The 27,399-nt window shown below is 51.1% G+C and overlaps 1 protein-coding gene across 1 annotated transcript in view; it reads left to right on the top strand.

Annotated features, from left to right (window-relative positions):
• Positions 1-26,732, top strand: part of NUP98 (nucleoporin 98 and 96 precursor) — a 43,070-nt gene extending 16,338 nt beyond the window's left edge. Inside the window, exons 14-33 of the mRNA XM_065627042.1 lie at positions 926-1,113; positions 2,129-2,245; positions 3,356-3,660; positions 4,790-4,903; positions 5,783-5,921; positions 6,196-6,373; positions 6,696-6,860; positions 10,203-10,379; positions 12,047-12,200; positions 13,707-14,127; positions 14,912-15,141; positions 15,877-16,146; positions 17,095-17,252; positions 18,066-18,209; positions 19,389-19,531; positions 20,071-20,292; positions 22,234-22,475; positions 24,089-24,243; positions 24,685-24,796; positions 25,743-26,732. Coding sequence (XP_065483114.1) covers positions 926-1,113; positions 2,129-2,245; positions 3,356-3,660; positions 4,790-4,903; positions 5,783-5,921; positions 6,196-6,373; positions 6,696-6,860; positions 10,203-10,379; positions 12,047-12,200; positions 13,707-14,127; positions 14,912-15,141; positions 15,877-16,146; positions 17,095-17,252; positions 18,066-18,209; positions 19,389-19,531; positions 20,071-20,292; positions 22,234-22,475; positions 24,089-24,243; positions 24,685-24,796; positions 25,743-25,957 — 3,849 coding nt within the window. The 3' untranslated portion in view covers positions 25,958-26,732. The remainder of the gene's footprint in view (positions 1-925; positions 1,114-2,128; positions 2,246-3,355; positions 3,661-4,789; positions 4,904-5,782; positions 5,922-6,195; positions 6,374-6,695; positions 6,861-10,202; positions 10,380-12,046; positions 12,201-13,706; positions 14,128-14,911; positions 15,142-15,876; positions 16,147-17,094; positions 17,253-18,065; positions 18,210-19,388; positions 19,532-20,070; positions 20,293-22,233; positions 22,476-24,088; positions 24,244-24,684; positions 24,797-25,742) is intronic.
• The last annotated feature ends 667 nt before the right edge of the window (positions 26,733-27,399 follow it).

Genomic DNA, 27,399 nt, shown 5'->3' with positions numbered 1-27,399 from the left:
GCGCATGGGCTGGAGAGCTGTGCTTGAGTGCCAGGGAATGTTGCGGAGACCTCGTGCTGGTTGAGCCAACAGTGTCTCTAGCAGCCAAGAGGGACCCGTGTCCTGTTGCATCCAGCACAGCACAGCCAGTCAGGCAAGGAGGGGATTGTCCCGCTCTGCTCTGCACTAGGGCGGCCTCACCTGGAGCATTCACTGTGTGCAGGGCTGGGGACACAGGAGAAAAAGGGTGTAAAGCTACTGGAGAGGGTGCAGAGGAGGGCCATGAAGTTGGTGAAGGGTTTGGAGGGGAAGCCGGATGAGGAGCGGCTGAAGTCCCTGGGTTTGTTCAGCTGGAGCAGAGGAGACTGAGGGCAGAGCTCATGGGGCTGCAGCTTCAGCAGGGGAGCAGGAGGGGCAGGGCTGAGCTCTTCTCTCTGTGACAGGGACAGAACCTGGGGAACGGCAGGAAGATGTGCCAGGGAGGGTCAGTTGGGCATGAGGAAAAGGTTCTTCACCCAGAGGTGCTGGACACTGGAACAGGCTCCCCAGGGAGGTGTCCCGGCCCCAACCTGACAGTGTTCAAGAAGAGACTGGACAACGTCCTCAGACACACGGGGTGACCTGTGGGGTGTCCTGTGCAGGGACAGGGGTTGGGCTCCATGATCCTGTGGGTCCTTCCAGCTCAGGACATTCTGTGGTTCTGGTGTCCCCAGTAGCCCCTGGGGCACACGCTGGTCCCGTCCAAGCCTGGAGCACAGACCATTGTTTCCATTACCTGTTGTCAACCAGCTTTTTGTCTCTCTTTTTGTTTATTACTTCCCCTGTTACTTATTCATTTGCTCACAATCCTCGAGTGGATATCCGAACAGCAGCATGTCCTCTCCCTGTCCACAAACCCTTACCGTAAATGGTATGAAAACACCGATTCTCCATCTTTTTGTTTCAGAGGCTGAAGCCAACCAACCCAGCGGCTCAGAAGGCCCTAACAACACCCACCCACTACAAATTGACTCCGCGCCCAGCAACCAGAGTGCGGCCAAAAGCTCTGCAGTCGGCTGGATCCGCTAAATCTCAGCTCTTCGATGGCCTCGATGACGATGAGCCATCCCTGTCCAACGGCGCCTTCATGCCAAAGTGAGTTCTTCTTTTTCCTCTTGGAGGGAGGAGGCAGCGCAAGAATCTTTTGATCGGGTTCAGTAAAGTGCCGCGTAGTGTCCTGAATTCTGTGACTGTTTTGTGACCCGCCTCAAATATTAGTAGCAATGACAGATTTTATGTGACATTTGAATGGAAATGTTTTCTGTAGAGGAGATTAAAATGTTCAGGTTAAACTGTGAAGGCCAAATAAGATGCAAAATGAGGTCATCCCAAGGTTGGGGCAAAGCTTCTCTGAAGTTAATTAGGAATTATTACAAGGAGAGCTTGTGTGGTGTGGTACGTCCTGCCTCTGGAGTGGAAGCGTCAGTAGGTTTGCTAACTCGCCCGTTCTGAAGGCGGATTTCGGACATTTTCACAGCGCAGTGCTGGCTCCATTTCAGATAGGCAGGTGTTTCTGTGAGAAATGAATAATGATGCTGTGGATCTGCCCTCATGAAGACTTTGGTTTCAACCTTCAAGAGCATCAGGGGCAGTCAAACTGAAAAGGAGGTTGGGAGGCTGTGGAGTTTAGTTAAAAAATTTGGAGGAAGATGCATCAGTCATTGAGAGTCTGTCTAAACGCAGGCTTTTTAAAAGCAGTTTGTAACTTTGGTGAACTTGGTTTGTCTTTAACGTAGCCTGAACCACCTGTTCACTTTCCAGGGAGAGAGCAGGGTGTGGAATTACCCAGTGTTTTAGTGAAAAACACCAAATGACCAGATGAAAAAAAAACACCAGATAATATCATGGGTGCTGAACTTGGGGTTTGAAGCTTTCAATTATTTGTGCTTTTTACGCTTACAGACCGAAGCCAGGAATGGAATTTCAAAACATAGCTCAGCTACTGCAGGGTATTACAGAAGGTTTCACATGTTTTGAGTGTGGGAACCGGTCTTATACAGCTGGTTCCTGGATCACAGGAATTAAGCATAAAATACGTATTTATGCAGTGAATATATCCACGTTTCTCTGTGTGGTGTTGTTTTTGTTTTGTTTTGTTTTTTCTTTCTAGGAAGAGCATCAAGAAATTGGTTCTGAAGAATCTCAACAGCAGCAATCTCTTCTCGCCTGTCAATCGTGACAATGAAGACCTGGCTTCTCCCTCGGAGTATCCGGAGAACGGCGACCGGTATGTTGACTCAGCAGGAAGGTGTTTATACTGAGAGAAACACAAACTGGTTCTGCTTGTCTCTACATTGTTGTTATTATTCAGAGATGTCTTTTTAGCTGTTTGTTGGAAGCGAGTTGACCTGTTGGGAGGTTAATTTCCTCTTAAATTAGCCCTGTGTGCTTCCCGTGCGGTCACACACAGATTCATTCCGTCAGGAATCGGGAGTTGGAGGGAATGACGTACCTTATGGGGGTGTCTCTCCTCATTCCTGAGGGTGAGAAGCTTGGGTGGCGATGGGCCCGAGGGGAGCAGCTTTCCTTCTGCCTGGGCCTCAGGAACGAGGATTGCAGGAAGCTCCACTGACCCAAATGTCTCTTAATAGTCATGTGTTTTCAACATGGTAAAATGAGGAATTTCCAAGGCTCTCTTTTCCCCACAAAAACCTGAACATCTACTTCCTCTCAAAATCTGCGACCATATTTCAGATATTTCAGGTGAACTTTGGAGTTTTCTTTTTTTTTTTTTGAGGCTGGAAAAATTCCTGACCAGCTCAACACTCTTTTATTTAAAGCTACTTGACATAAGAACTGCAGGTGGGAGCGGGAACCGTGCTTGTCTCAACCCCAAATTCACAGCTGTTGTGGGCTCTGTCCAGTTGACTCCCAGACCCCCATGGACAGGGATCCCCAGCCCCTCTGGGTCCCTGCTCCAGCGCTCAATGTCCTCAGCCATTCCTCTGGGTTAATGTGACTGTTTCTCCTCCTTCTGCTTGTCTATCTGTGGAGAGCCTGAATTTTGTCCTCAGTGCTGTGATTTGCAGCCCCTGCAAACCTTTTCTTCCAACCGGGCAACCCATTTCTCTCCAGCTCTGCTCACAGGGCACGTGCTTTAGTCCTCTGACCATCGTGTTACCCTCTGCTGGTCTGACCACCAGCTTTTTGGCAGTGGGAGCCCCAGGTTAGACGGAAAATGGCAGAGCCGGTGTGACAAAGGCAGAGTGAAGGGAATAACTGCTGATTCTGCAGTTTGCCGTGGTCCAGTTTGCTTTTTATATGGAAAAACACCAGAATTTTCGTGTTGACCCAAGTCCCTTAGGACTCAATTCCATGTTATTCTTCATTTCTTCAGGTTCTTTCTGTCGGTGCCTCCCGACGAAAACCACAGACAAGACGGCGAGCGAGAGGAGGAGGAGGATCACCACGAGGTGACGAGGTTTTACACCAACCCCATCGCCAAGCCCATCCCGCAGACCCCCGAGAACGCTGCGCACAAGCACCAGAACAGCGTGGACGACACCATCGTGGCTCTGAACATGCGGGCGGCCCTGCGCAATGGGCTGGAGGGCAGCAGCGAAGACGCCTCGTTCCACGACGATTCCCTCCAGGACGAGCGCGAAGAGGAGCCCGAGACCGTGCATCACCCGCATCCCGCAGGTCAGGCCGGGCAGGACACGCGCAGCTCCCGACAGCGCTTCGTGCACGCTCAAGAGTTCTCTTGGGCTGTTTTACACCCTCAGCTTTTTCTCTTTTCCTCCTTTTTTCCCTTCAGAATCCAAATCTTGCTTTTCAGTCTCTTATCTAGTGCAGATATTTCTTTTGCTGAGCTGATGAGCGGTTAAATTTCCTCACTCAATTTTGAATTAGATTGAGGTAGTGGGATGTGCGAGAGGGAGAAGGACCCGGTCTGTAATGGTTCTGCAGCAGCAGGCTGAGTTATCTCCTTCAGGAGTGATATCTCGGAGGTAGAAGTGTAACACTCGGTAGTTATCAGCGCCCAAACTGTGTTGTAGTTTGCCAGGAAGGGGGTGGACCACAGGGCATGGTTGTGTCTCTACAGACCCATTGTGCACCTGTTTCCAGTGCTCCCAATTCCAGTCTCAAGGTTTAGTGAAACTGAAAAAGATCTAGAAGTGTGAAAATATCGGAAGAGCTCTTGAGTAACTTTCCCTTAAGTGAGACTCTGTAGCTGGTGAAGAGATGGGGCTGTGGTAGGTTGGTTGTTTTTGACTCAAGTCATCTGGAGAAGGTGAAGAGGAAAAGATCAGTTCAGCCTTTCAGGGAATATCTGGCATCTAATGAAACGAGCAAGTGACATGTTCAAGAGAAACATGTTCAGGAGCCCCAGCGGCAAGAAGTTGTAGATGCAGAAAGCTTTTGTGGATTTTAAATATCACTGGACAAATTAAGAGATGAAAAAGCACTGGAGGCTGTTACATGTAAAAGATGCTGTGTCTTGGTGAGCAGGTGCCCAAGCCCCCAGGTTATTACAGCAGGAGAGTGTTTCTGGCAGGTGTTGCTGGATGTGTTTGCGTTTCCCTTTCACCTCCTCATCTGCTGCTCTGGGACAGGCCTCTGGAGAGCCTGGCATAACCATTGTCCTGAGCGTGTGATGATGGCTGTGGAAATCAGGTGTTTCAATTTCTCTGCTTGCACTGTCGCGCTGATTCTCAGTTTGTTTGGGCCGTCTGGTTTTAGGCTCGCAAAAGAATTGGAATGAAACTTGTGAAATGCTGAAGTTGGGAACTTGCTGTCAGCCCTGTTCTCAATGGTGTTTGTGTTGCAGGGATCGTTCTGACGAGAGCTGGTTATTACACCATCCCGTCCATGGAGGAGCTGGCTCGATTCACCAACGACAGAAACGAATGTATCGTGACAGACTTCACCATCGGCCGCAAAGGTGAGCACAGGCAGCTTTTCCACTTGCTTACAGTTGAACCAGCCACTTCAAATCACAGAATCGCAGGGGGGTTTGTGTTGAAGAGCCCTTCCCAGCCCCCTCAGTGCCCCCCCTGCCATGAGCAGGGACATCTGCACCAGCTCACGTTGCTCAGAGCCCCATCCAGCCTGGCCTGGGATGTCTCCAGGGATGGGGCATCTCCTTTTAAACTGGAACGTCGTCTGCGTCCCGTGCCCTCAGCAGGGTTATAAACAGAGCCCTGCTGTTGTGAGCGACTTGAATCAAAGGCTCGGGATCTTCACGCTGGCAGCACCAACCAGCTGTATTGTGGGATGACTTGAGAAGCTCGAATATGAAAAGAACAAAAGCACCTATAGCTTTTAAGACACTTGCTGTCCCTAAATGTAACAGCTGTAAAATCCAGACTTGCTGGAGCATTGGTGCCAAACTTATTGTCACTTCTATCCCAGTTGCTACCTGCACTGGAGCTGACTGAGCTATAGTGAGTCTTTAGCCCAAACTCTATTCTTTACTGCTTTTATTTTTTAAAAAATTAAATGTCACGGCGTATACCATTTTTTTAAAATGCTTTTCCTAAACATGCTGTAAAGCCGAGGGTACACTACATATTTGTGTTGGCAATATGAATAGCCTAGCGATAACGAAAAGCTTCCTGTGCAAAAGAACAGGCTATTAAAAAAATTGCTAACACATTGTCAGTGTTTTCACACGAGGAAGGAGTTGTCACTTGTCCCTTGTTCTGGAGACGGGACAAAGCTTGTGGTAAGGTGGGGAAAGCAGGAGTGTAGCAGGAACGTGAGTTCTCTGGCATGTGATTTCTTTCATGGACGAACTGTGATGTTTTGGTTTGTGTTGCAGGTTACGGATCAATTTACTTTGAAGGAGAAGTAAATCTGACTAACTTAAATCTGGACGAGATCGTTCATATCCGTAGAAAAGAAGTTATTGTTTACCCTGATGATGAAAGAAAACCGCCTATTGGTGAAGGTTTAAACAGGTAATTTTGCAATCTGCGGGGACAGTGGCTGGTAAGGATGGGTTTTATAAAAGGGGCAGTGTGCTGGGTTTGCAGGCAGCTACCAAGAAACGTAAATGTGAGGTGTGCACTCAGGTTGCAGTGTTGTACAGTTACTAGATACGTGCAAGTTCCTGAGCAAGAAAATGCGGTTTAAAAGCTGGTTTGAGCCCCCACGTTCAATTCGCAGCTCTGTGTGCATCCTGAGTAGCCTTGCCTCAGACCCCGTGGTCTCTTACGCTTCTGTGTTTAACAGGCGAGCTGAAGTGACCTTAGACGGAGTGTGGCCTACAGATAAAACCTCTCGCTGCCTGATCAAGAGCCCTGACCGGCTGGCAGAGATGAACTACGAGGGCAGGCTGGAGTCTGTCTCTCGCAAGCAGGGTGCTCGATTCAAGGAATACCGCCCCGAGACCGGCTCCTGGGTGTTTAAGGTAAAGGTTTTGTTCTGGTCGTGAACTGACTTACAAGAGTATTGGGAGTAAAATCTGAGAGCTTGTAATTCAAAAACTTGGCTAAACTTCTGTCTCAGGCTAAACTGTCCTCACCAAATTGATGAAACCTTCTTTGAAAGGCTGGAGACATGCATACAGCAGGTGGTTTTGCTCTGGAAAAAGCTGCGTGTTTTCCAGGTGTCACCACTGCTGGTGGACAGCGCTGGCAGCTCCTTGTCCAGGCCTTTCCGAAATGGATGCCTGCAATCTCTGCCTGCAATCTCTGCCCGGTTCTAACGGGTTTTCCCTTCTTGTGGTGCAGGTGGCACACTTCTCCAAGTATGGCTTGCAGGATTCAGACGAGGAGGAGGAAGAGCATCCTTTAAAAGTGGACGCCAAGAAGTTAAAAACTGCGCCCGTGGCTCCCCCAGGGCTCATGCCGCCCCAGCAGATGGCCCTGGACGGCAAACCAACGCCGCCGGCTCAGGTAGAAGGAGGACAGTGACTAAGAGGGGATTTAAACCCAAATGTGAAGAGTAGCTGGTGCCTGGGTGGGGGCTGGTGAAGTAACCGGTGGCCTGGAAAAGACCAAAACCCATGGCGAGCTTGCAGAAGCTGCCTGGCTCCTGTGACTCTTGAGGAGAGCTTGCATGTTCTTTAAGGCACTTGACACTTGGTACTGAAGGGGTGTGGGGGTGGGAAGGCTTCAAACCCTTGTTTCTTTTGCAAATTTGAGTTTGGCGTGTTTGCACCACTTAAGAAAACTTGGTTTCGTGAATATTGAACATACGTTATATAACTATAATTACAACGCCGTGTGCTGCCTGCCTTGAGAACATTGTGTGTTAATTTGACTTGACCATCGTTTAGTATGTGAGCCTGTAAGCTTTATATTTGAAGAATGTACTCTATTTTTATTAAAAATCCTTTTTTGAGGCTTGTTACATGCTGGATCTGTAAGTGTGTTTGAGCAGGATGTGACTGATTTCAAAGCATCGTTAGAACATCCTCAGCAGTACCTGTCTTGCACAGGGAGGGGAGCAGTTTATCCAGCTTATTGGTAACCCCTTCATGTCTAATGGCAATTTCCTTTAAAAATCTGGGTTTGTGGGTTTAAAAGTTTAGTCCACTTGTATTTTCAAGATGTAATTAGTGTGGATATTGTCCAGCTAAATGAGAAGCTGCTGCAGCCTGTTTGGAAGGCGTCCGGCCTCTGCTGGGGTAGAATATCCTCTGTGCCAGCTGCTCACAGTAAATGTTTGTGAAGTACCAACATCTTCTCGAAGTGACTTATCGTAAGTCAGAAAGCAAGTGCAGAACAGACTTTATTTTTTTCCAGTTTTATTTCTGCATCTCTGAAGGCAAAGCAGGAAAAGCAGTATAAGAGGCAGGACTGTCAAATAGGTCCAACGCTTTTTTCTTTTGGTGTATTTTTGTTTGGGGTTTGGTAGGGTTTGCTTGTTTTTATTTTTGTACGAGTTCTAGTCCTTCAAAAACTGGGAGACATTCCAGCAGCACTTCTTCATTGGCTGTTGGCTTTGGGTGACAGAGCCCTTCCAGACATGGGTCTGTCCGTAGTGTCAGGAGGCGTGACAAATCACACTTGGCGCTTGTGCAAAAGAACAATTTACTTTTGTGGTAGGAAAACATGAAGTCAACTGGGAATTGCTTTTAATAGTCTGTGATTTAGTTATAACTTCTAGAAACACGAGTCACCATCCCTGGAGGGGTTGAACAGACGTGGAGATGAGGTTCTCAGGGACGTGGCTTAGAGCTGGGCTTGTCAGTGTTGGGGTAATGGTTGGACTCCATGATTTTAAAGGTCTTTTCCAACCAAAGTGATTCTCAAATTCCGTGATCTCTGCTGTCCTGGGTCTCAACACAGGTTGCAGCAGCCCCGACCAAAGCTCTGGTGCATCCGTTCCCCTCGGTGCCTTTCAGTTTTCCTTCATTTTCCTTCTTGTTCGGATTAACGGGACCAAAGCTGATGTTTTGGGCAGCCACCTTGGGAATACGTGTGATTTATTCAGGCCTGTCTTACAGATTCTAATGTATTTAGCAAAAACTTGTCTGGGTTCATTAACCTCCTTGACTTGCATACCATTACCGAAGGCTTTGGTTTCTGGAAATAGGAAAAATATTTAATTTCGTTTCCCAGCCTCTAAGAAACAACATAGCATGGCTTAAAAATTTGCTGAACTCTTGGTGTGTAAAACATCTGAAAATCATGTTCTGTAGGAAGCATTTAGGATCTAGGCTTCTTGGGTTTGTTTTTTTTTTTCCTTCCCTAACTTGAATATTAATGAATTTATTAATGTTTCAGGGTCCATAGGAAATAGTTACACCAGGGACGTGGCTGCATTAAAGCGCAATGAAGGGAGTAGCGAAACCTTTGCGCTTGTAACTATATTTTACTTGTAAATCTGTTCCCGTGCTGCAGGCGCATGCAGACCCCGCTGGCCGAGGCTCCTCCTGGGTCTGCCCTCGAGTTCTGTATTTACAGACCCTGGTATAGTTTTCTCTGCCTCATCCGATAACCTGCATCGTGTTTCTTGGCTGATTCTAATGAGCCGAGAAGCAACCGTTTGAACACGCTCTTCAACTCCTTCACGTGATTTTCCGCGGTCCGTACGCTGTGGCCCCCGCACACTGAGGGGGCTGCACAGGTGACTCTGCCCTGGGACGCTCGTACCTGAGCCACGGGGTGGTTAAACCGAGCTAAACCAGCGCCCTGAGCCCGGGGCTGGGCTTGGAGCCCATCGAACCCCCCTCCAAGGCTGTTCAGCTGCCGTGGCACAGGCTGATCAATTACTCCTGGATCATCACTGCACTTGGCATGTGGGCACGAGAGGTGGGGACAGTGTCAGAGCCGAATCCCCATGGCTGCTCCGTGTTGGTGCTGCCCAAACGTTTTCTGGCCCCACTTGAGCCAAAGCGTTGTCTTAAGCGCTTGGAGGCGTGTAGAGGTCAGCAGAGAGGTCGTGCCATGTCATTGCCTTCAGGAAAATCATTACATTAATTCTTCCTCCTGCCTGGAACTAGAGGTAGAGATGAGACATGTAGCTGCAGATTGGAAGGGAACTGCTGTGTTTAACTGCTGATGTGCTAGTGATTAGTAGAAGATCATTGGGAAAAAAACCACAAGTTTTCAGTCCTGATGAGTTGTGTCCTGGATGAAAATTAGGGAAGAAAAAAAAAATCAACACATGCACACACAGACTCTGTGACCCAGCCTTACGCTGTCTTGAAGGGGCTCATGTCCACTTACAGCTTCTGTTAAGTTCTTTGTGGAATATGAACTGGGTGTTTTTAATTTGTACGACATCACAGCTGGGGAAGCAAAGCAGATATTAGTGACTCTGCTCCTGAGGCCCCAGTGACAGTGCACACTGACCTGGAGGATCGCTGCTCAGACTGGCTGCTCAGGCACCTGCAGTGTCCCAGCTCGGACGCAGGTGCAGGAAATTCGCCTTTGATGGCATCTGGAGGGAGAAGGGGGGAAGGCGGGATGCACACAACTCTATTTCCGTTGGTCACCTGAGAAGTGGAGACCTGAAGAATAGTCTCGCAAACTGAATGGCAGAATGTGGTCACCTACAGGAGGACATCACGAAACTGTGACTGCTCCTTCGCTGTGCCTTGTGCTCTTGCCTTACACCTCTGAAGAGAACAGGAATAGGTTGTGTATATCCATCCTTAAGCTTAATGTGGAGTCTTGACACAAGCAAGGGAGCGCTCTGCCTCGTTTGCAGGTGATTGCTGAAACCGTTCAATACTCTTTGTGCGAACGTTGCGATCTGTGGTTGTCTGACAGTCTGTGTGTCCGCAGAGCCCGGAGGTGGAGCAGCTGGGCCGGGTGGTAGAACTGGACAGCGACATGGCAGACGTCACCCAGGAGCCGCCCCGCGAGGCTCCGCCGGAGGACGGCGCGGCGGAGGAGCCCGAGGCCGTGCCTGCGTCCACCCACATCGCGTCCAGCCTCGGCGTCAACCCCCATGTCCTGCAGGTGAGCGCTGGGCCGGTTCCCCTCTGAACACCAGGAGTGGGTGATATCTCTCACTAAGTCCTCTGTTTGCCTTCCCAAGCGTATTTATATACCAACTTGTAATAAACAATACCTCACGCCTATAGTGAAACGAAGAAATAATCTGAACAGCAGAGTCAATTCTATTGTTCAGCCATTCTTCATTTTATCAGCGCTGGGGAGCTCTGGGATCATCCTCCGTCAGTGCTCCAAAGACCGGATGCTCTTGTATTGCTTATATTCACATAATTATTACATATGCATTACAATTTTTGGAAATTTTAACATACAATACATCTATACTAAGAAATAATTGATGATGTTAGTTATAATTGTTTAGTTTCTTACTTACAATACATCTGTTAATTACTAATCAAACATAAGCTAAGCACTCTGCTTCCAAACAGTGTTATTTCTTAATCTTCTCCCTCTTGCCATGCAGAAGGATCTAAAACTTGAAAAATATCCCCTCATTTTGCAGGTGGTCAGAAAGCGTTGATCATGGCAATTGGTTAATGATGGGTATGTCACTTGTAACCTAATCACAGTATACATTAATTTACCAGCTTCTCTTCAATAGCATGATTAAAACTTGCACATTAGGCTTCTAATTTTCTGTGGCAAACCTTTATAGATATGAAAAGCTTAATGCGGAAATGGAAATCACCTTCGTATCCCAAAACCAGGGTGTGCATACAAATGAGCACACACAAACAAGATACTGTTTATTACAGAGTTGCACAAGCCTGGATGCTGGAATAAACCAGCATGCCAGCAAGAAAAGTAAAAGGCATTGTATACAAAATACAAAATCTTATCACTGTGTTTACACCCTAAAGAACCAATTGGTTACACATTTGCATATTGCATTACATAATCATTTTAGTGTATAATGAGCAATGTTCGGCTAAAGGCCATTTTATCCAACAGCCTCGATGTGTTAAAGCTGGACCCAGCAGTTGTGCAGCTTCCAAATGTCGGAAGCTGCAAGGGCAGCTGTGTCTGTAGTTTGTGATCAGGTGGTTTGCGAGTCACTCTTTGTTACATGAGCAGGCCAACCTAAAGCTGAAAGGGTTTACATATCTTGAGGTTAGTGATTGCAGACAGGATTCATTCTTTTCAGTGATGACAGCAACCTGAAGGCTAAAATTCAGATTTCTGAATTCTGCAGCATGGGCAATATGATCAGATAAACTAATCCTTAGCCAGGACTGCCTCAGGACCAGCTTGCGGGAACAAGGTAGAGGAGTCACTGGTCTGGGTTTGGGGTCTGCCTTTATTTTGTGAAGGGGATGCACCTGGAACATTTGTGTTTTTAATTTGTAAGGAAAAAAACAGTGGAGTCACTAAAGCTGAAAAACAAGTAGATAGAGTTAATCTAAGAAAATATTATTTTAGAACTCTACACCCCTCCTAACAAGAACTGTGGCCCCGATTTAACTAGTAGTTTGCAAAAGTTCATCATGAACTGACCACCTTGCTTTTGGTTCTCCTGAATGGTGAACTTCACTGGTGCTTGAAATACTTGTGGCATGAGCGTGTTCAGGCACGTGCAACAGCCTTTCCTTGGCGGGAGAGGAGCCCATGAGATCAGCTCGCTGCTGTGTGAGTGGTTACTAATTCACAGGCTCGATTTATCCCATTTTTAGATTATGAAGGCTTCCCTGCTTGCCGATGACGATGACCTAGACCTGATCCTGGATCCTTACCCTGCGAAGCCACCTGTGAAAATAGACACTTCGCAGGAGATCTGCTCTCCGAGGCTCCCCATCTCAAAACCACAGGGACAGAAGAGATACTCAGGTATTGTGAGAAACCACATACTGCCTGAAACAAGAGTTGAATTCTGATTTTAACGGGCAAAATCGGACCCCTGGCTGAACATACGGCACAGCAGTGTGTGCTGGGGCGGGACAGCTCTGGCCAGCAGCCGGACGCCCACCCGGCCGCTCCTTCACTCCCCCTCCTCAACAGGACAGGGGGAGAACACTGGGTGAAAAATGGGTTGAGATAAAAGCAGGGAGATTGTTTTGCTTGGGACAGTAACTGGTAAACAGACTTGAGTAAAATTAATGCATTGCCAGTTAAAATAGGTCTGAGTAGGGAGAAAGACAAATGAAAACAGCAGTTTCCTACCCTGCCCCTCCTTTCCCAGGTTCAACTTCACTGCGTTCCTGACTCTTCCACCTCCTCCCCACCCCGGCAGGGCTGGGGAACAGGGGTTGTGGTCAGTCCAGAGCCGTTCCTCTCTCGCTCTGTCCTCACCCCTTTTCCTGCTCCAACACAAGTCCTGTCCCCTGGCAGCGGAGGGGACACCTCCTGCCCTCCTCCTGCCCTCACCTTGCTGCTCCCTCTCCTGGGTTCACTCTTTTTCCTTCCTGCCCATGTGGCATTTTCTGCCCTTTTTAAGCTCTTGCGGAGGTACCACCAGCTTTGCAGGTTGATTCCGAGGTGCCACCACTCCCCCAGTGTGCTCAGCTGTCACCTGCAGTGGCTCTGTTGGGGACACCAGGTGTGTGCAGCATGGGGCAACCGCTGCCTCTTCTCACAGGGACCACCCTGCAGCCCCTGCTACCAAATCCTGGACATTTGCACCCAGTACACACATCAGCTGCTCTTGGGTAACAACTGTGGAGCTGCTTCCTGAATTCAATGGGCAGACCCGAGATCATAGAATCATTTTAGTTGGAAAAGCCCCTCAAGGTCAAGTCCAACCGTTCCCCAGCCCTGGCACTGCCCCGTGTCCCTGAGAACCTCATGTCCGTCTGTCCAACCCCTCCAGGGATGGTGACTCCAGCACTGCCCTGGGCAGCCTGTTCCAATGCCCCACAGCCCTTTGGGGAAGAAATTGTTCCCCAGATCCAACCTCAACCTCCCCTGGTGCAACTTGAGGCCGTTTCCTCTGGTCCTGGCGCTTGTTCCTGGGGAGCAGAGCCCGACCCCCCCTGGCTCCAAGCTCCTTTCAGGCAGGTCAGAGATCAGAAGGTCTCCCCTCAGCTCCTGTTCCCCAGCTGAACCCCCAGCTCCCTCAGCCGCTCCCCACATTTTAGGGGTGAGACTGTCTATGTCCTGTTCTTGGTGCGACACCACGTGCTTTAGTTTGGACAATGCAAATCAGACTGCGCACAGTGGGTTCTGCAGTTCTCAGTAATGCAGGAAATCTTGCTTAGCTACACTTTATCATCACAAACCACAAACGTGGCAAATGTTTTCACTGGCTGCTCAAGAACTACTGAAACACCTTTAAAATACCAGAAACGTGCTGCTGAGAAGCGAGTACCCCATTCACTTGACTGTTCTTCCTCCTAGCTGGCGGGCTGCTGCAATCCAAATTTGCCAACATAATCCTCCAGCCGCCGAGCGCCGCAGCGCAGGACCCCAAGGGAGCCAGGACGTCGAGCAGCCCCCTGTGCGCCCCCCTTTGGCCGGCAACTTCTCCGCTGGCGCCCACGTTCCCCGTGCGCCCATCGGTCCCCGAGGTGCCCATGAAGACGGTGGGTGTCCGCAGGCAGCAGGCGCTGGTGCCTCGGGACAGGTCCATCGCCTACGGCAAAGGGAAGCTCCTGATGGACATGGCGCTCTTCATGGGCCGCTCCTTCCGCGTTGGCTGGGGACCCAACTGGACGCTTGTCAACTCTGGAGATCGGTTGAGCAGATCATGCGAAACGGAAGATCCTCAGTGCGAGCCTGTGGAATACGGATTCCTGCCAACTCCTGTCGCTCCAAAATCGTGAGTAGTCGCTTCCTTCAGGATGATTCTCACATACGCTCTCTTCACATTTGAAAGAATCCTCGTTGTAGCTCAATACCTCTTTCAAATTCAGCTGAATATTCCTTTTGATATGCAGAAGTGGTGCAAGATCATGTTAGCCATGGAGATTTCCTTCAGATTACTACTTTACAGCAATCTGTATCTCAACGGGAATATTGTAGTAAGAGTAGTTATTTATTTAACAAGTAAATAGCACAGTCATCCAGGTGAAGGTTAAAGAGGGAAAGTTCAAAATTGTTGTCCAGGAAACTTCTAATGTGCTGATTCTCCGTGGGAATATCTGCAGCACCTTAGAAGTTTCTTGGTTAGCTTCAGAATTCCTAGCTGCCTTCGATTCTGCCTGTATGGAAAGTAGTGCACAGACCTTTCCTGGGCTGTTAACTCCATACCTACACTGGACTGGAATGTAGCTGGATGTTCTACCACTTAAACCTTCCACAAAGCTCATGAGGTGGTTGTTCTCCAGCATATCTGATTAGTGGGCAGAGTGAGGTGTGCTCAGAAAACACGCTGGGGTATGGCTAGCTGTGCTAAGAGCCTTTGGAGGGCTGGAAGGACATGGTTCAATGAGGTTTATTTGCCAAAGTCTGGTTCTGGATTCCAGACTGTGTCAGTAGGTTCTTTGTACCGAGCTGTTGGCCTCGGATCATCCGTCTTACTCTTTTTATGTTAAAACGAAGCTGCAACAATTCATGACAATTCACGACATCTCTGCCTGGTTTCCTCTTCCTTTTCCCTCCAGCCTCTCAGAATCGTGTTTCAAGGTTCACGTGGAGAAGCTGAGTGTGGAGCAGCGGCCAGCGGACAGAGAGCAGCAGCTGTACCTCATCCCGCTGGAGATCAAGCTGCAGCACAGCACGGTGCACATGGACCAGCACTGTCCCCTCCTGGCGCCCAACCCGGGGGTGGCCGCCATCCACGACTACGCTGACTGGGTGCGGAAGGCAGCCGAGGATCCTGCCCTGGCGGAAAGTGAGTGTGGGGGGGTGCTTTTCACCGTGCCGACGGTGCGTCTGGAAAACTGTCTGGTTTGGATTAACTTCAGGTTGCATCGGGGCAGTGAAATGTGAATGAAACAGAAAAATCGGCCGTAGCTCAGCATTCTTTGACTCATAAACGTGGTTGATTGTGTTTGGGGAGCTAGGCGACTTCTTGTAACAGTAGGATATCCTTGAAGATATCCTGTAAGGTTATGCTTACAATCTACACGAGTCCTCTCTAAAAGTGCCTTGATGTGTTTTTACACCTGATGACAACACACAAGCATGGGATGAAAAATTCTCCATCATCCTAAGGGCTCAGTGCTTCTCCTGCTGCACATGGGCTTTTTCCTCATGTGGCAATGACCATTGACAGTGGTGGATTGACACTGACATATTCCCAAGTAGCAAGTGATAGGACAAGAGGAAATGGCCTCAAGTTGCACCAGGGGAGGTTTAGATTGGATATTAAGAAAAAATTCTTCATGAAAGGGGTTGTTGGGCACAGGAACAGGCTGCCCAGGGCAGTGGTGGAGTCACCGTCCCTGGAGGGGTTTGAAAGGCATTTAGATGAGGTTCTCAGGGATGTGGCTTCGTGCTAGGGTTGGGTTATGTTTAGACTTGATGGTCCTGAGGGTCTCTTCCAACAGAAATGATTCTGTGATTTCTATGAAATGTTCTTTGGTGTGTTTTTACTCCTGATGAGTAAATAACTGTGTCCTGACAGCGGTTGTGAAGCACTGGCTGCTGACGTGGACCCTCTGCGAAGCCATCTGGGGGAACCTGAAGGAGCTGGAGGCCAGTTTGGAGGAGCCCAGCGAGTACATTCTGGCGCTGGAGCGCAGGAGAGCCTTCTCGCGCTGGCTGTCGGACACGGCTGCCCGCCGCATCGACGAGGAGGTGTCCCTGTCGCGCCACGGCAGCCCCATCGAGGCCGTGTTCAGCTGCCTGACGGGGAGGAGGATCGGTGAAGCCTGCAGGCTGGCGCAGCTGTCGGGTGAGAGACCGAAACCTCGCAGCTGTTTGCAGGGAGGAGGAAGGGAGACACAAAAAGAGAATTTCAGCTTTGAGAGCTGGTAGTGACTGGGCGCTCAGTTGTCCCATGTCAGCTTGTGCACGTGCCGCTTGGGTACCTGGTTACATTAATCCTCGGTGACTTGTCCGCTCTCCCGCAGTTAAGAAGTGATGCTGTATTGCATTTAGAACTTTTTTTTTGCATAGCACCTCCTTTGAAAGGCTTCCTTAGTTAGTTATTTTTAATAGAGCTTCTGTTAAGCACTTTACATTTCTTTCAAAAACATATACTTTCAGAGCCTCATGGCTAGTTTCATCTTGGTCTTTTATGTCAGCTCAAATCTTAGAACTTTTCCCTTCATTTCCCTCGTTTGGGGGGAGTCTGTCCTTCCCATTCCTTTGTCTTTTCCCCCTATCCCGGGTTTCTGGTGAGGGCCTGCAGCACAAGTGTGATGGGAGCAGCTGAGGGAGCTGGGGGTTCAGCCTGGAGAACAGGAGCTGAGGGGAGACCTTCTGATCTCTGACCTGCCTGAAAGGAGCTTGGAGCCAGGGGGGTCGGGCTCTGCTCCCCAGGAACAAGCGCCAGGACCAGAGGAAACGGCCTCAAGTTGCGCCAGGGGAGGTTGAGGTTGGATGTGGGGAACAATTTCTTCCCCAAAGGGCTGTGGGGCATTGGAACAGGCTGCCCAGGGCAGTGCTGGAGTCACCATCCCTGGAGGGGTTGGACAGACGGACATGAGGTTCTCAGGGACATGGGGCAGTGCCAGGGCTGGGTTATGGTTGGACTCCATGATCTTGGGGGGCTTTTCCAACCAAAATGACTCTCTGATCCTATGAAATTGTGCACAAGTCCAACAGTGCAGCTCCTGGCTGCTCAGCGGGTCGCTGTGCCCTGGGCAGGCTGTCTCTGAGCTGCTGCTGTCCCGTTCAGGTGACCACCGGCTGGCGCTGCTCCTGTCGCAGCTGGCGGGCAGCCAGCCCCTGCGGGACCTGCTCACCATGCAGCTGGTGGACTGGCACCGGCTGCAGGCCGACTGCTTCATCCAGGAGGACAGGCTGCGTGTCTTCGCCCTGCTGGCTGGGAAACCCGTGAGTTCTGCTGCTCGGCTCCTTTCTCATTGACTCAGCAGCAGTTTGTTTAGGCTGTGACACTCAGCCACAGCAGGAGAGGGGAACAAGCTGTTGAGTGTGAGCTGGCGATGTGCGCTGGCAGCCCAGACACCACCCGTGTCCTGGGCTGCATCCCCAGCAGTGTGAGCAGCAGGTTTGGGGGGATTCTGCCCCTCTGCCCCGCTCTGTGAGCCCCCCCTGCAGTGCTGGGCCAGCTCTGGGTCCTCAGCACAGGACACACATGGAGCTGCTGGAGAGGGGCCAGAGGAGCCCCAGAAATGACCCGAGGCTGGAACAGCTCTGCTGGGAGGACAGGCTGAGAGAGCTGGGCTGTTCAGCTGGAGAAGAGAAGCTCTGGGGAGACCTTAGTGCGGCCTCTCCGGACTTGAAAAGGGCTGATGAGAAAGATGGGGACAGACTTTTGAGCAGGGCCTGTTGTGACAGGACAAGGGGTGATGGTTTTAAACTAAAGGAGGGAGATTCAGGCCAGACATGAGAAAGGAATTTTTGCCCTGAGGGTGGTGAGAGCCTGTCCCAGGTTGGCCAGAGAGGTGGTGGCTGAACCATCCCTGGAGACATCCCAGGCCAGGCTGGACGGGGCTCTGAGCAACCTGAGCTGGTGCAGATGTCCCTGCTCATGGCAGGGGGGCCCTGGGGGGCTGGGAAGGGCCCTTCAGCACAAACTGTCTGTGATTCTATGAACTTTTATTTCCCAGTGTAACCTCATGCTGCTGCGCACCTGATGTGTACCTGCTGTTGTGTGATGTTTGACCCAGTGATCTGTTTCTTTAGGTGTGGCAGTTGTCGGAGAGAACGAGCATCAACGTGTGCTCGCTGCTGGACTGGAAGCGCTGCGTTGCCGTCCACCTCTGGTACCTGCTGCCTCCCACAGCTTCCATTTCCAAGGCTCTGGCCATGTACGAGTCGGCATTTCAGGTGGGTGTGTGTCCAGTAAAAGGAGATTTTAGGCAGTACCATTGACTGTCTGGTGCTGATCTGAGACTGCGAGCAGACAAGTATTGCTGCGGAGCTGCTGAGGATGGAATCACATCTGGGTTTGCTGTTTCAGTTGCCATTTCCACAGCTTTTGAGATGTTTTTGCAGCCAATTGCTTTGGGAATGTTCCTTCCCCCACTGTAGTGATAACAAAGTGCCGGGGTTGAACCCCTTGGGAGCTGTAGTTGCTGGAGAAGCTGAGAAGCTGCTCCGGCAGTGATCTGTTTGAAGCATATCTCCCAGCGATTGTTTCCAGGTGCTCAGAACAGCGAAGTGTGGAAGCCGTCCTGCAGACAGCTGTCCTACCCACAGCGCGGCCGCATGCGTTATGCAAAGCCTGTGTGCTGTAGAGCTCTCAGCCACTGTGTGCAGAAGGACAAAGGGTTCTGGTGAAAATAAGCGTTTCATCGTTTAACTAAAGGTAGTTGAGCCCTTGATTTTCATGCCTAAAGAGAGCTCAAGCACAGCATCAAGTCGGTGTGTGCTTAATGCTGCAGGAGTGTCCGGTGTTAAATTTGTACGTACTTAAACGTGTTCATGGCTTCAAACACCGAGCTTTAGTTTGAGCATGGTTTGAACTTCAGGTAATGCTGCTGGGTTAGAACGTGGGGCTGGTCTTGCTGCAGCCTGATGATGGAGGAAAAGTGGACACAGCTCGTTTCCAGAACTCCATGGTGGAGTAACTGGGAACTGGCAGGATGTGGAATGTGCTTCAGACCCAGTGCTGGTGTTCCTGCCAGCACAATGTCGGGGATTTCGGGTACCCGGGCTGGTGAGGTGCTGTGAGACAGACCCACTGTGTCTTGTTCCATCGAGTCATACATGGTTTTCCAGCCATAAAAACATTCAGGAATGGTTTTTTTCCTGTGTGAGAGCTGCTTGTACCTCCCCACAGTGGCTTTTGAGAGCTCAGCATGACATGAAATTAAACCTGCCAAAGCAGCTTGGGTTTAGGTTTTTCTTTTTAGCGTTGTGTAGGTGCTGTGTGAGTTTTAATGGCAGGTGCAGCTCCTGCTCCAAAGCAGAAAGTGTTTTGGGGAGCCTGCTGAGCTGCTGGAGTTCCGAGTGCGGTTTGGTTCCAGAGTACTGTACTTACTGTTAAAACTATTGTCTTTTTAGAACACACCAGAGTGTGAAAAATACGCCTGCTGTCCCCTGCCTCCCTACCTGGAGGATTCTGGTTGCGTCATTGAAGAAGATGATAACGCAGGAAGGCCCCTGAGAGACGTCTGCTTCCATTTGTTGAAGCTCTACAGTGACAGGTGAATGGGCAAATAGTTAAAAAACAATGTAGAAGAGTCATCATCAGTTGGTGACTTGTTGAATTCCCAGTCTGGGGGTATGAAATCAGCCTCAGTGTTTACCAAACCACTTAGAGTAGTGAAAAATCTGCCTCGCGTGTGCACCCTGGGAGAGTGTGACACTGTCATGCTGGGGATGCTGCAGGTGAGGAAAGTAAAGCTTTGGAGCGTGATTGTATTGGGGGTTTTAAGTGTTTTCTGGGTCTGAAGAGCGCAGTAATCTTGCTTCACCATAGCTGCCTGTGAGATTGAGGCACTGAGAACTCTGTGGGAGGAGAACACCCAGAACAGGTGGGGACAGGCTGATGCAGGCTTGAAGGAGGAGCAAAAGGATTTTGACAGTTGCTACTATTTTTTTTTTTTTTTTAAAAGTGGCCCCAAAACTCTCACAAACCACATATGTGTAATTGGAGGTGGGAGAAGGGCAAGAACTAAGCACCGGTTTCTGTTTTTATGAGGCCACAACTAGCTGTTTGTTACAACTGTTGTTTTCCACGCAGGCACTATGACCTGGAGCAGCTGCTGGACCCCCGAAGCGTGACGTGCGACCCCCTGGACCATCGCCTGAGCTGGCACCTCTGGGAGGTGCTCAGGGCGCTCAACTACACCCACCTGGGCAGGCAGGGCCAGGGGGTGCTCAACGCTAGCTACGCCGCCCAGCTGGAGAGCCGCGGTCTCTGGGAGTGGGCTGTGTTCGTCCTGCTGCACGAGCCCGACGCACAGTGAGTCCAACAACTGAGTTATTGTATTTTTCCTTGAAAATAATGTGTTCTCTGTTTCTAGACTTCCTCTGTATGCTGTCATTACATAGAATCATAGAATCATTTCAGTTGGCAGAGACCCTCAGGATCATCGAGTCCAACCATAACCCAACTCCAGCACTAACCCGTGTCCCTGAGAACCTTGTCCAGAACCACAGAATGTCCTGAGCTGGAAGGACCCACAGGATCATGGAGCCCAACCCCTGTCCCTGCACAGGACACCCCACAGGTCACCCCGTGGGTCTGAGGACGTTGTCCAGTCTCTTCTTGAACACTGTCAGGTTGGGGCCGGGACACCTCCCTGGGGAGCCTGTTCCAGTGCCCAGCACCTCTGGGTGAAGAACCTTTTCCTCATGTCCAACTGACCCTCCCTGGCACATCTTCCTGCTGTTCCCCAGGTTCTGTCCCTGGGTGGGCACTTTTAAACCCCTCCAGGGATAGTGATTCCAGCATGTCCCTGGGCAGCCTGTTCCCTGGCATGTCACCAGGGCTTCTCTCACATTAAACTGGAACAGCACAGCTGGAGAACTTTATGCCACTTCTAAGAGCTGTGTGTGACAGAATTACAGAGCGACATGAATAATTCTGCGGAGTTAAATGTCTTGGTAGATGTTAAATCGTGCTGCGTTGCACTGACTGACTCCTGAACGCCGCTATAGGGAATTGTTGCCCTGAGGGTGGTGAGAGCCTGGCCCAGGTTGGCCAGAGAGGTGGTGGCTGAACCATCCCTGGAGACATCCCAGGCCAGGCTGGACGGGGCTCTGAGCAACCTGAGCTGGTGCAGATGTCCCTGCTCATGGCAGGGGTGGGAATAGATGAGCTTTGAAGGTCCCTCAGCCCAAACCCATCTGTGATTCCATGATCTCATAGTCATTTTGACATCCTGTGGCTACACGTTCTCTGGCTCAGCACATTTACTGTGTTCCAGAACTCATCCAGAAAACATCATTAATGCAAAATATCGTAACTGTTCCCCTTGTGGCTGAGCAGAAGTCAATGTGTTAGAAAGGAAAGTGTGGGAATCACCAAAATGCAGGTTTTGCTTTTGTTTGGAAATACACCCTAAACAGAAAATTGTCTTAGACTTGTAGAAAATGCATCTTTAGCGGGAGGTGTCTCTTGCTGTTTATGTTCACAGCGACCATTACCACGTCGCTATAGAATATTTTTTCCAACCGATACCCTCAAAGAGAGCATGCGCGTTACTTTTAGGGCCTGGATCACACTTTAATGTTTCCAACCAAAACACTAGCAATGACTTTCCTTAGCGGCTGGCCTGTACTGAAGGAATTCAGCTGATTTTAGAACTTTTCACAATATCCTGCGGTCAGAGTGTTGGGGGCCCGGCAGGGTTGGCGTTTGCCTTCTGTGACGCCTGTGTCTCTGCTCTCAGCTGCTCGGATCACAGAATCATAGGATGTCAGGGGTTGGAAGGGACCTCGAAAGCTCATCCAGCCCAATCCCCCCGCCGGAGCAGGAACACCCAGATGAGGTTACACAGGAAGGTGTCCAGGCGGGTTGGAATGTCTGCAGAGAAGGAGACTCCACAACCTCCCTGGGCAGCCTGGGCCAGGCTCTGGCACCCTCACTGGGAAGAAGTTTCTTCTCATATTTAAGTGGAACCTCCTGTGTTCCAGTTTGCACCCATTGCCCCTTGTCTTATCACTGGTTGTCACCGAGAAGAGCCTGGCTCCATCCTCCTGACACTGCCCCTTTCCATATTGATCCCCATGAATGAGTCACCCCTCAGTCTCCTCTTCTCCAGCTCAAGAGCCCCAGCTCCTCAGCCTTTCCTTGGCAGGGAGATGCTCCACTCCCTTCAGCATCTTCGTGGCTGCGCTGGACTTGGAGAGATCAGAAGGGTTCCTGGGGGCAATAACGCCCTGTCCTCTCTTTCCCCAGCACACGGGAGAAGTCGGTGCGCGAGCTCCTGCACCGGCACTGCCAGCTTGCCGAGACCCCCGAGTCCTGGGCCAAGGAGACCTTCCTGACGCAGCGGCTCTGCGTCCCACACGAGTGGATCCACCAGGCCAAGGCCGTCCGAGCACGCGTGGAGGGTGACAGGCACAGAGAAGCGCTGTTCCTGTTCAAGGCCGGGCACTGGAACCAGTGCCACAAGCTGGTGGTCCGGCACTTGGCCTCGGGTGAGTCCGCTCTCCTCGTTTTTCTCCTTCTCTTTTGACAGCAAACGGAGCAGGAACAGAGGCCGTGGGGTGGTCAGTAATCCGAAGGGGTAGTGTTGCTCCAAAACAGGGTTCTTTACCCAGTGTGTGTACAAAAGAACCAGATTTAGCGCACAGAGATACTGTGTTCATTACAGAGTTGCACAAGCCTGGACGCTGGACTAAACCAGCATGCCAGCAAGAATGGTGACAGCCATTATATACAAAATCTTATCACTGCATTCACACCCTAAACAGCCAGTTGGTTACACATTTGCATATTGTATTATATAATCATTTTAGTGTATAATGAGCAACGTTCGGCTAAAGGCCATTTTATCCGACAGCCTCGACGTGTTAAAGCCAGACCCAGCAATTGTGCGGCTTCCAAATGTCTGAAGCTGCAAGGGCAGCTGTGTCTGTAGTTCATGATCAGGTGTTTTGCAAGTCACTCTTGTCTTTGTTATATGAGCAGACTGACCTAAAACTGGAAGGATTTATGTATTTTGGGGTCAGCAGTTGCAGACAGGGTTCGTGTTCTCCAGTGATGACAGCAGCAGGGCTGTGTTTCTGGCACCGGGGTCTGTACAGAGCGGCTGCCTGGTTCAGAACAGCTCTGGTTCACACCTGCTGCGATGACCCTGCACTGCAAACATGAGAAGGGCAGCAAGGAACCTTCTGCCCGTGCCCGAGGGGAACGGGGCAGCAGGAACGTTCCGGGAGCCCTGATCCTGCAGCTTTGATTTAATTTTGCACAGACAACTCTCCATAAGGGCTGTTCAGTACAGTCCGGTGGAACCAGCTCTGGAAAATCCACCACGACGTGCTCTGTTCCCCATCTCTGCTGTCCTGGCTGTATTCAGTGTTCTCTTCCATCCACTTGCATGCACTAAAGCCCAGAAACCTCTGCCCTGGGCTCCCTTCCCCATAAGAAGTGTATTATTGAGCTGACAGCGCGTCACTGAGACTGTATTTGTTCATAAATATCTCATCAGCAGTTACATTTTTCCTGTACAATGCTTATCCTCAAGTTAAAGTGGCCTAAGTCTGGAGTGCACACAGCAATAATACAGATTTTAAGACCTATGCACAGCAGAACTTGTGTTCTTGCATTGTTAGCAGTGTGGGAAGGCACCATACTCTACATTTTTCACCCTATTCCTGCATCAGTGCTCTGTAAACTGGCAGAAGATTATTTTTATCAGCGTTTCTTATTTTCCAGAGGCAGGGGGGCTGTTGACCTTCCCGTGGTTTTTGTTTGGATTTCTCTCTGTAAAATTGAAGTGCAGGCAGGGAGGAGGCAGCACGTTCCCGTTGGGTTGCTTCGTTACGTTAATAAGCGGCATGTTTAGTTTCCTGTATTTCTGATGAGAGCTTGAGCTGGTGCTAATGAGTCTCCTATAAACTGACTACAGACGTCTTAATTAGGGGATTTTTAAGATCTGTAGCAGCAGATTACAGTGGAAATACTGGACAAATATAAAAATGAATGTTGTTCTGAAGAAGAATTGACCACAGCTGCTTCCCCCAGCATCAATCACAGAATCATTGAGAGCATCCATCACAGAGTCTACTAACATGCTCGTTCTCTTCAGATGCGATTATTAATGAAAACTACAAGTACCTGAAGGGGTTTCTGGAGGACCTGGCCCCCCCGGAGCGCAGTGCCCTCATCCAGGACTGGGACACGGCGGGGCTGGTCTACCTGGATTACATCCGTGTCATTGAGATGCTCGACAGGATTCAACAGGTAAGGGATTCAAACTTAAGTGTCGTGTTGTTTTTTTTCATACAGTTTGGAAGCTGATCCAGAGACTTGCTTTTAGAATAACTTTTTCCTCGCTGTTTGGCGGTAACGTTAGCATTCCCCTTCTGCAGACACAAACTGAATGTGCCGCATCTCTGAAAATACAGAGAGGTTTGGGAGATGGTGACAAAGCGAGATGTGGGCTCTGCCCTGTGAACACGGAGCGTGACAGTGAGAGGAGTGAGGAGAAGGAGCAAAAATAACAGCAGGGGGTCTGCACGTCAGTCCTGTGTCAGACCCGCTGGTTCAGTCCCAGAGCTCCCAGTTCCCCCACGGCGCTGTTCACACAGGTTTTGGCGTCAATTGTCCTGGACAGACCAGCTTGTGGTGCAGGCGGGTGCCCCGCAGGCACCGCTGAGACCGACTCTGCTGTTTTGCTTCCAGCTGGATTCTTCCCCCTACGAGCTGGAGCGGTTACACACCAAAGTGACGTCGCTGTGCAACCGGATAGAGCAGATCCAGTGCCACAGCGCCAAGGACCGCCTGGCACAGTCAGGTACGGGGACGTCTGTGTCCGTCAGCCCGCGGGGACAGTGGGTTTTGCAGCCAGCCCAGCATACAGGCTATCACTACGGCTGCAACAGTCTGTCTGTCCCTCTGTGTGCGCCACAGGCTGTGGCGGAGTGGGGAGCCATGCTGTGCTCTGGCTGTGACCGTCCGGCAGCTCTTGGTTGTCATTTCAGGCGGTTTTTGCTGCCTGGTTGATGTGACATCCAGTGTCTGGTGTGACAGCTGCCTCTTGATCAGCAGTAAGGTGTCACAGTGCCACGGAGAGCAAGAGAACACTCGGGGAAAATAGTCTGATCCGAGGAGTAAAGCCAAAGGGAACGGAGCTGGGGAAGGGGCTGGAGCACAAGTGTGATGGGAGCGGCTGAGGGAGCTGGGGGTTCAGCTGGAGAACAGGAGCTGAGGGGAGACCTTCTGATCTCTGACCTGCCTGAAAGGAGCTTGGAGCCAGGGGGGGTCGGGCTCTGCTCCCCAGGAACAAGCGCCAGGACCAGAGGAAACGGCCTCAAGTTGCGCCAGGGGAGGTTGAGGTTGGATGTGGGGAACAATTTCTTCCCCAAAGGGCTGTGGGGCATTGGAACAGGCTGCCCAGGGCAGTGCTGGAGTCACCATCCCTGGAGGGGTTGGACAGACGGACATGAGGTTCTCAGGACATGGGGCAGTGCCAGGGCTGGGGGAACGGTTGGACTCGGTCTTAAAGGTCTTTTCCAACCAAAAGGGTTCTGTGATCCTATAAATGTTGATCATACTCATGGAGGGCTCTTTGTGGAGAGAGGGAGTCACTGCTGGAGCTGCTCACACCAGGGCCTGGTTCTACCAGCCCAGCCTAAGGCCGTTCCCCCTAAATCCCCCCTCGAGTCGCGGTTCCCCCGTTGCAGCGCGAGCTCAGTGCCGTGGTTCCCGCACCGACCCTCCTCTCCCTCCTCTCTCTGCAGACATGGCCAAGCGCGTGGCCAACCTGCTGCGGGCGGTGCTGAGCCTGCAGCCTCCCCCGGAGCCCGGCCCCCCGGCCTCGCCAGACCCCCAAAGCGTCCCCCTGCGCCTGCTGGCCCCACACGTGGGCCGCCTGCCCATGCCCGAGGACTACGTGCTGGAGGAGCTGCGCGGGCTCACCCAGTCCTACCTGCGCGAGCTGGCGGTCACCCACTGAGCAGGGCCCCCACGGACAGACGTTTGTTGCCCCCTCCCCTCGCTCGGAGCGCGAACCGCCGCTCCGGCCGGGCGGGTTTTGCCACCTGGGTGCGAAGCGGCTTTGGTGGGATCGTTGTCACCTGAGCCCGGCGGGACCCGCCCGGCGCCCTCGGCCTCCCTGACGTTTTCCTCGAGCCAATAAAGCGCCTCTTGCCGAACGTGTGTGCAGGTGAGGTCGTCCCTGGGGGGCGTTGGGGGCTGGAGCTCCTGCCGGCGCCCTCGGTCACAGCGCAGAGGACGGTGCAGTGAGTTCTGGGACATTTTCAGTGAGCAGATTGCCTCTTCACTGCGACTGTGCTTGGTCAAACCTTTGGCACCCGCATGGAGCACGAATGAGCTTTAACTGGGGGGTCATGTGGCGAGTTTGCTCTGCGGGTGGCGGGTGGGAGAAGAAACCAAGTTCAGAAGTGTCTTTTTCCACGTTCTCCTGTGAAGTTGGAGACCTGTGGACATGTTGATTCTCCCGTTTCTCCATCTCCAAAAGCAAAGCGAGCTCGTTTCCCACCTCGGGAGGAGGGGAGGGGATGCCTCTGCGTGTGCCTTACGGCCAGCGCTGCCCGGGGACCGACACCGCGGATGCTCCAGAGCGCGGCAGCACCGGGGAGGCTGGACCTCGGCTCCCGGCCCTCCCGCTGCTGCTCTGCATTGGCTCCTTGAAGGTCTTTATGCATGAGGATTATGTAAAGGTTTTTATTAAAACAAAAAAAATATAAATAAATGATCTAGATTATTTTCCTGTCTTTTTGAAAACAATAAATAAAATGTTTATAGTATTCCCATGGTTGCCTTTGCTTTTTAAGATTTTGGTTGCATGTGCATGTGTCCCTTGGCTTGTCCCACCCCGGGCGGCCTGGGCTGGGGAGCCGGGTCTGCCGAGGGATGGACGGGAAAAGGGATCCCAGTTCTGTCAGCGCTGACAGGCGAGGGAAGAGGGACGGGGACATGGGCACAAAGGACATGGGAAAGGGACCTGCGGGGTTCAGCCTGGAGAACAGGAGCTGAGGGGAGACCTGAACTGCCTGAAAGGAGCTTGGAGCCAGGGGGGGTCGGGCTCTGCTCCCCAGGAACAAGCGCCAGGACCAGAGGAAACGGCCTCAAGTTGCGCCAGGGGAGGTTGAGGTTGGATGTGGGGAACAATTTCTTCCCCAAAGGGCTGTGGGGCATTGGAACAGGCTGCCCAGGGCAGTGCTGGAGTCACCATCCCTGGAGGGGTTGGACAGACGGACATGAGGTTCTCAGGACATGGGGCAGTGCCAGGGGTGGGTTATGGTTGGACTCCATGATCTTGAGGGGCTTTTCCAACCACCATCCTCCCCAATCTGGGTGTCACTTCTGCAGTCGGGGCTGGGGAACCCGCTCTCCAGTGCCAGCTCTCGGGTGCAGAACCCTGTGACAAGCTGT

The sequence above is a fragment of the Caloenas nicobarica genome, chromosome 1 (assembly GCF_036013445.1).
Source record: "Caloenas nicobarica isolate bCalNic1 chromosome 1, bCalNic1.hap1, whole genome shotgun sequence".
NCBI classification, from domain to species: Eukaryota; Metazoa; Chordata; class Aves; order Columbiformes; family Columbidae; genus Caloenas; species Caloenas nicobarica.
The sequence above is the reverse complement of the archived record's forward strand: the minus strand, read 5'-3'. Positions and strand labels throughout refer to the sequence as shown.